Source organism: Ctenocephalides felis, unplaced genomic scaffold (assembly GCF_003426905.1).
Source record: "Ctenocephalides felis isolate EL2017-DRISC unplaced genomic scaffold, ASM342690v1 CF-g0.4_SCAFFOLD_03726, whole genome shotgun sequence".
Taxonomy (NCBI): domain Eukaryota; kingdom Metazoa; phylum Arthropoda; class Insecta; order Siphonaptera; family Pulicidae; genus Ctenocephalides; species Ctenocephalides felis.
This window is the reverse complement of record NW_020539880.1, coordinates 91,892-100,810: the sequence shown is the minus strand read 5'-3', so window position 1 is coordinate 100,810 and position 8,919 is coordinate 91,892. Positions and strand designations below refer to the sequence as shown.

At 34.3% G+C, this 8,919-nt stretch overlaps 2 protein-coding genes across 2 annotated transcripts; one reads left to right on the top strand and one right to left on the bottom strand.

Annotated features, from left to right (window-relative positions):
* Positions 1-692: 692 nt before the first annotated feature.
* LOC113391012 (putative SERF-like protein) lies at positions 693-967 on the bottom strand. Its single transcript, XM_026626999.1, has one exon. It carries the CDS (start codon positions 885-887, stop codon positions 693-695), a length of 195 nt encoding a protein of 64 aa, XP_026482784.1. The 5' UTR covers positions 888-967.
* Positions 968-5,496: 4,529 nt separating this feature from the next.
* Positions 5,497-6,195, top strand: LOC113391014 (zinc finger BED domain-containing protein 5-like). Its single transcript, XM_026627001.1, has one exon. It carries the CDS (start codon positions 5,497-5,499, stop codon positions 6,193-6,195), a length of 699 nt encoding a protein of 232 aa, XP_026482786.1.
* The last annotated feature ends 2,724 nt before the right edge of the window (positions 6,196-8,919 follow it).

Sequence of the window (8,919 nt, the reverse complement as noted above, 5' to 3'; positions counted from 1 at the left end):
ATTGAATTATTTAGTTAGGTTTTTATTGTATTATTTTGTTAGGTTAGGTTTATTGTATACTTATAATTGTAAGTCAAATTTTCAATTATATTAAATATATTATATAACATTATATGTCCGTGAAATACTTAGTTGTTTTATCTTTCGTGAAAACAAATATTTTAACCTTAATTGCATTTTTAATTCATTGAATATTCATAATTTCAGATTATTTATTTCATTGAGAAAAAAATAAATACGATCCATTTTCAACCCATATGCCAAACTTTGATCTGGGATCGGACGATTCTCAACAGATTTGCCAAGTTTTAACATATAATCGAAATTTTTTCTATGTATGTGCTGTGAGAGATGTTTAATTCAATGTGAAAAATCTTGTGCTTTGTTAACAGTAAAGAGTAAACAAGAAGATCTAGTTCCAATCTATGATCAGATAAGCTCTTGAATTAACAAGTAAGATTTAAAGAAAAGTTGCAGAGCGTTTGCTAAGAAAGGCGACAAACTGTGTGCCCAAAATGTTTAATAAAAAATTTGAAAATGAAACCTTTTCATTGAAATTCCGAAGTCTTATGGGGTTCAATAATTTGATATATGTAATTTGTTATTTCATAATAATGTTAGTCGTGTAGTGAGTTAGTTAGTTCTATTTTTTTCACAGGCATTCTTCTCGAAAACATTTGTGTTTTGTTGAATTAACTGTTACCAGAGGCTGCGGCATCTTCTTGCTGGTTTTTTCTTTGTTTTTCTCGCATCAGCTCAGCATCCCTGTGTTTGCGTTGCTCGAATGTCATTCCCTTTTTATCTGTGCTACTTTTCTTCTTGGCTAATTCGGTTTGTTTTTTCTGATTCTTAGCTCGTGCTAAATCTCTTTGATTTCCTCTTGTCATTTTTGTTTACTAAAATCTTAATCTCTGACTATCAAGGAAATAATAATTTAATGATTTTGCAAGCGCTCGCCGCCCTTCTTGTTACTTTTAGTTTTTATGAAACCGACAGCCCTAAGACTAAAAAGCAAATACAGATTTGCATTAATAATATATATATATATATATCTTAATCTATATACAGTTAGTGTCACGTTATTTGGCTGCGATGGACGCCTGAAATACTGAACCGATTTAAAATTAGTCGCAATCATCGTGCACATGTGGATATCATTTAGGCGGTAGAGTATATTAAAAATCTCAATTTATGGCCGAAATTTTATATTATTGAAAAAAATATATTTTGACGTTTATCCGAGAAATCGTAGTCATAGAATCAGTTTGAGCTCTGTCGAGAATCTAGACCAAAGGCCAACATTTATGGAATAAGAGAGAAGTTTTAATAGAGAATATTACGTGATTTCATTTGCGGCACTCGCTCGGTTATGCTACCCATACACTAGTCAACCAGGCAACCGAGCAATTTATGACCAAATGACCAATAAATGTCCAGTTCTAAAAATTTTCGGTGTCCCAGGCAATCGTACAAAATTTCATTCATATTTCTTGAATATTAGAGCAAAACGTATGTATATTTCGAACGTGAAATGTGATAAAATCGACTTTTGTTGCAAATTTTAGTTTGTTTTCATTTTATTTCAACATTTATTTTTTAGATAAAAATTATATTAAACTTATTTATATTAAATTAATGTTGTACATTTACAACAGATGATTTTGGAATGAATTTTGTCGCAAATATATAGCTCAAAATATTGCTCAAATGTAGACCAATAGCAGTTATAAGAAATTATTTACGATTTACATTATATTAGAACCTAATTTTAACCTGAAACATGGCTTTTAATCTTGGAATATATGTCTACATTTACAATAATGCAGATACGAGAAAGGGTCGTGCAATGTGGATTTCATAAGCAAAATTAAATTCCAAACCAATGACTCATATTTTTTGAGGTGCAAATAAAAACGGACAACTTTTTAAACAAATTCAATATTATATTCATTTTTGAAGGAAAAATATAAAATCGTATATATAAATATATAGAAAGCATTGCTTAAAATTATTTTAGTTCGACTATTATAATCCTGTGAGAAAGTTCTATTAGTTGGAAATCTGAATAGGAAAATATAGGTACGTATTAGTTTTTAGTTATATATACAGTTATAATTAGCACATTCTGAACAATTATTGATAATAATTTTGATGGATTTATAGATATGGATTCAGAAAATTTCATAGTGAAATTTATAGAAATGTACAAAGCCCATACTTGTTTGTGGTCAATAAGTGACGAGGCATATCATAATAAACAAATGCGCAATAATGCGTTAAATTCAATGCTGCCGGCATTTAAAGAAATTAATCCAGATGCAACTATAGCCACAGTGGCTAAAAAAATTAAAAGCATTAGGAGCGTTTTTAACAAGAAGGTTAACAAGGTATTTAATAATATTAAAAACTTCACAATATGAGGAAAATATTATCAAAATTAATTGTTAGTTTAGATGATTTGGACTGTGTTAATCTAACAGTATGTTATTCTAGATAAAAGCTTCTATGCGCTCGGGCTGTAGCGTCTACAAGCCAAAACTCTGGTACTTCGATCATCTTAAATTTTTAGATGATCGACACTACCCAAACATGAGGTCTCTGTGCATAAGTTCAGAAGAGCATTTAGAAGAACTTTCAGAAGTGAGTATTTTTTTTATCAAATGACATTTTAAATTAGTAATTTTACAATTAACAAAACTATATATATATATATATATATATATATATATATATGTATATATATATATATATATATATATATATATATATATGTATATAATGTATTTTAATTTCGAGCAGATTGATGAAATGCCGACGACCTCGTTTCGTCGTAAGGAAACAAAACGAGACCAGTTGACAGACAAACTTCTACAACACATGAATAAAATAGAACAGGAAAAATCTCGAGAAATGAAAATGGCAGAAATTTCGGAAAAACTCTCGAGTTGATGAATCCGAAACAAAAAGAAATCGCAATTAGTTTAATACATCAATTGATGTGGCATGGCCTTAACAATTTTCTATCAGAGCATACGACGATAACGAATTGGCCAAATCATAACTATCAATAAATTATATAGTGTGTATCTCCTGTGTGCGAATCGGTGTCTGGCGGTAACTTGTTGAGTGTTGTACATTTCGGCGTGGTGTTAACTTGGTGAATGATTATGAAATATATTTGTGAAGAAGTAATAAGGTGATTTATTAATTAAATAATACTAGAGTAAAATTTATTTATTTATATATATATATATATATATATATATATATATATATTGTAACATTCTATATTTAATAAACAACTATTGGTCATATAGTAATTGATATTTTTCATGCATGTACAATTTGCTGTACGCAAATATTATTGCTAACAACGCACGAAAATACCAATGACGTCACCAAGAGAAAGTTACACACACACAACGACGAACGAAGGGTCTCGCGTGAAAGTATGATGCAGCATACGCTCTGGCATAAGCGCGACAAGGACGGAGAATCCTGGGGCGCTCGATAACAAACTACGCATAGTGCCGTTATGACCTCAGAGCGTACGACCTAGCGTAAAGTTAGAAAGATATGAAAGAGTTGTGTAATCTGCACTATCCGACTAAGGGAGAAGATAACATCTTAACCCTATGAGTCAATCTAAGTAAAAGAAAGATAAAAGATAGTAGGATGATATACAGGACTTATGCCCTGTGAATCAAAGAGGGTGTGAGGAAGACAATAATATTTACACATTCTACGTCATCGGAAGAGAAATGCATCATAGCCAATTACTGATGACCTCAGCGAGATGAGTTCATCATAGACCAATGACCATCTCATCCCCTGAAGATTTTGGCGAGATGAACCGACGATGATCTCCGAGACAACGCGAGAGAACTATCGGAAGGGCCAGGGGAAGCTTCGGAACCATCACCCGCGCCAAGAAATCAACCCCACTACAGTAGTAGGGGAAGCCCAATTAGCATTTAAGGCCATACAAAGTTAAGAAATTTGTCAAAAAGTGTTTAGTCGCGTTTGCCCTAATATCTTAAGAAACTTGTTATGAGCTTTTGCGCCCGCGCGATTAGCAAGTTTAACAAACGATTTTAAAGTTATTAAGTGTAGTTGCATTTAATAATTTTCTTTCGTACTTTGTGATATTCAGTGCGCACGCATGAATAAGAAAACTGTGTAAACTCTTAGTGCGATAAAGTAACTTCGACTTTATCAATTTTACTCCTTGTTTACGCGTAGTTGATTTAGTGACTGTATACATATTTTTCCGAGTTCTGTAACCTACATACCCATAAATAAAGTAACGGTTGTTGAAAAATTGTGATAATTTCATTTATTCTAACCCCACCCTATTACAAACTGGCGCCCAACGTGGAGCCAGAAACGGAAAAATGGCAGTTACCATGTCAGAAGTAATGTTTCAGCGACTGATGTGAGTGATAAGCGCACAATCGAGCATACGGACGGACTTGGTGACGGGCAGCTTTGCCAGGTACACGGCCAGGTTCAATGGAACACGGATTCCCGAAAAAGTAAAGAAATAAGAATGTCGTTTGCTTTAAGTAAACCCCCGCACAGCGTCTATATAGACTGACGCAGTTGCCCTACGATATCTCCACAGATATGCAGATAGACATGCTCTACGGGCTAATGCAGCGGTTTGTAAGCTGTGGGGCGCGCCCCCCTGGGGGCCGCAAAGCTCTTTCAAAAATATTGTTTTTAAATGCTGAGTAAGTGTCAAAAACAAATCAGCAAAATACATGCAAGTAATCTACAATTTTCGCTGCAATTTTGTCAGGACAAATGTAACAGCATGAATATACTATACTTTTGATGCATTCAAAATATTTCGTTTTTGCGTTTATAACCGAGTGAGCTGTAGGCCTATAAACAAAAGATAATCACTCGGATTTTTTTTATTATCTATAAATCGAATTAGTTCATTAGTTGTGCTGGAGATACACGCGTTGATATATAGAAAAAATCATTTCTAAATTATTATCGAGTTAAAATTTATAGCTTTAGTTTTAGCACATTATTAGCCAGGAATTATTGTGAAAAGTAGTTTAAAAGTGATTTTCTTTGATTTGTTATAAAAACCGTTTGTAATGGATAAATTCGTCACTGGGTTGAAAAGAAAATTTAATGAAGCAGAAGAAGAGGGTGGTGAAAATAATGGAAATGTTTCTTCACAAAATAGTAAAACTAAACATAGAAAATCTGATCCAATGGGATTTACGTATAAGATCATTAATGGTCAAGAACGACCAATGTGTTTGCTGTGTATGAATACTTTGGCCTCAGATAGCATGAAACCAAATAAATTAAAACGACATCTGGAAAAAGTGCACGCCGATCATGTTGGCAAAACAAAAGAATTTTTCCAAAGAAAATTAGATAACTTAAATAAACAGAAATAATCGTTTTCAAAAGCTTTGTCTATATCACAAAAGCGTTACTTGCGTCATACAAAGTTTCGTATAGAATTGCTAAATGCAAAAAACCCATTCAATAGGAGAAACTTTAGTACTACCAGCAGCTACTAGCAGCCAGATAGCTACGATGTTTGGTGAATCATATGCTGATCAAATTAAAAGCATTACGCTGGCAGATAATACGGTGGCAAGACGAATATCAGATATATCTGATGATCTTTGCGATCAGTTGATAGAAAAAATTAAATTATCTTCTTTCGCGTTGCAAGTAGATGAGGATACCGATGTTGCTAAGGATGCACACTTAATAACATATATAAGATATGTTATCGAAAATGATATTAGAGAAGAGTTGTTATTCTGTTGTTGTTATTCTGTAAGGGCAATTGAAGGCAAAGCTACGGCGAGTGAAGTTTTTAACATGATTGATAACTTTTTTATTGCAAATGGTATTTTATGGGAGAACTGTGTTGGACTGTGCACTGATGGAGCTCCATCTATGGCAGGAAAAAATGCTGGTCTGCAGGCCCCAGTTCGAAAAGTGGCTCCTCGTGCAGTTTGGACGCATTGTATGATTTATAGGCAATCTTTTGTTGCAAGAAATATGGGTGAAGAATTACTTGAAGTATTTGAAATTATAATAAAAGTTGTTAATTTTATCAAAAATAGTCCATTAAGAGAAAGGCTTTTTGGAACATTGTGTGATGACATGGGCTCAGAATACAAAGCACTACTTTATTATTGTGAAGCACGTTAGCTTTCTCGTGCTGAAGTACTTCAAAGGGTGTTTGAGCTCAAAAAAAAAACTGCCATTTTTCTTGCTGATAATAAAAGAGATGAAGCAGATGTATTTTATGACACGAAGTTTCTCGCAAAATTTGCGTATCTAGTTGACATTTTTAAAAGACTAAGTGATTTAAATAAATCAATGCAAGGATCTCAAATTCATGCTTTTGTTCAAAAGGACAAGATTACGGCGTTTATGAAAAAAAATAGAACTGTGGATAGCTAGTATGAAAAGTAATAACTTTGATATATTTCCCTCTTTTAAAACTACATGTGTTACTGATGAAATAGAAGCAAGTAAAGATCTTATTATCAATCATATGAAGGAACCAATTTGGGCATTACTTTAAAGATCTAGATATGTCCAAATACGAATGGATTAGAAATCCATTTGTTATTGATAAATATTATGATTATAGTCTTTTAACGGCAGAGCAGGAAATGATAATTGATTTATCTAGTGATAGCACATTGAAGCAGATGTTTCAAGACGAAAAGAATATTGTTAAGTTTTGGTTACAAGTAAAGGATTGGTTACAAGTAAAAGATTTTCCAACTTTGACAAATAAAGCTTTAGAAATTTTATTACCATTTGTGACATCCTGCTTATGTGAAACTGGTTTTTCTGCAGTAGCAGTATTAAAAACAAAGTACCGATCTCGTTTAGTGATAAAAAAGGAACTGAGAACAGCGATTTCTACAATGGAGCCGCGATTTGAGAAAATTTGTGCTAAAAAACAAGCTTAACCGTCGCATTAATTTTTTAATGATGTGTGAAATATTATATCATTTGTTTTTATTAAATTTAAAATTATTTTTTCTTATAATCAATAGTTATGTTTGTATGTATATTTTTGTATGTTTATTTTTGTATGTATGTATATTGTGCATTATTTGGTACGAGATTGAATAAATCATAATTTTAATTAAGTATATTTAAATTAAATTGTTAAAGAAATTAGGGGGGGGGGCGTAATATTTTTTTCTTTCAAGAGGGGGGCGCAAGGAAAAAAAGGTTGGAAACCGCTGGACTAATGCATATGCGATTCCGTAAACGCACCCCACGGACAACGATTAATACGTTCGATGACCTGCTTCAAAGTGCTCATGACGTAGAAGTTAACATTTTCGAGGCAGAAAAGGAAGAAAGCAATCCGGTGGAAAGACGGAAAATCTGCTCTTTTTGCGGCAACATCGGGCACACGGTCACAAAATGTCGCAAACGCCAAGGGACAAAGCAGATCCCAAAGAAGGAGGAGTCAGAAACTCGCAGCGGAGCGAGAATCTCCTGTTATGGTTGCGGCAAAGCAGAGGTTATCCGTAGCAAGTGCCCGGTTCTGGCACAAAGCCGATCTTGTGTTAGACATGAAGCATCGCACGTGGAACTTTTCGGACCAGACGCAAAAGTACCCTTTCGCAGCAGGGGATGAAATTTTTGAGACAGTCGAAGTAACACGGTCGGCAGAGCATGTTAATGAGGCTGCCATGAGCGTTCCCGTACCAACACAAGAAGAGATGGACACGGATGAAACAGATGATCTACAGGCACTAGACTTACTGTTCGATGCCTGTTTTCGTTCAGCTACGCCACCGGAGAAGAAGGACGAACAGCACATTTTGGACGCACTGTTCGATACCTTTTTCCGCTCAGCTACGATCATCCCATAGCCTCTTTAAGCGCCAGGGAGCTGAGCCTGCGCAAAAATGAGGGACATCTAGTTTCAGAAGAATATCGATGGAAGGTACAGCAGCTACACTCCAAGAACGGTGATCTCTTCAAGGAAGCAAATGGCCCGGGTAACCACGCCGAGCATTATATCTTCACAGGCGATTATGCGCCCATCGCAGTCCCACCGCACCAGTTATCACCTGCCAAACGCATGGCACTAAAAACGGAACTGGACGAAATGATCAGGCAGGATATCGTCGAGAAGTGCGATTCACCATGGACAGCTCCGGTGGTGATGGTGCCAAAGAAGGATGGCGGTACTAGAGTATGCGTAGACTACCGTAAACTCAACGCCATTACGACAGCAGACACAGCTATCCTCTACCACGAATCTGTTACATCTAACCAATCGAGCCAAGATCATGTCGACCATAGACGCCCACGCCTCATATGCTACCCATCCACTAGGCAACCAGGCGACCGAGCAATTTATGACCAAATGACCAATAAATGTCCAGTTGTAAAAAATTTCGGTGTCTCGGGCGATCGAACACATTTTCATTCATATTTCTTGAACATTAGAGAAAAAAGTATGTATATTTCGAACGTGAAATGAGATAAAATCGACTTTTGTTGCAAATTTTAGATCGTTTTCATTTTATTTAAACATTTATTTTTTATATAAAAATCATATTAAACTTATTGATATTAAATTAATGTTGTACATTTGCAACAGATGAATTTGGAATGAATTTTGTCTCAAATATATAGCTCAAAATATTGTTCAAACGTAGACCAATAGCCGTTATAACAAATTATTCACGATTCATATTATATTAGAACCTAATTTTAACCTGAAACATGGCCTTTAATCTTGGAATATTCGTCTACATTTACAATAATGCAGATACGAGAAAGGGTCGTGTAATGTGAATTTCATAAGTGAAATTAAATTCCAAACCAATGACTCATATTTTTTGAGGTGCAATTAAAAACGGACAACTTTTAAAACAAATTCAATATTAT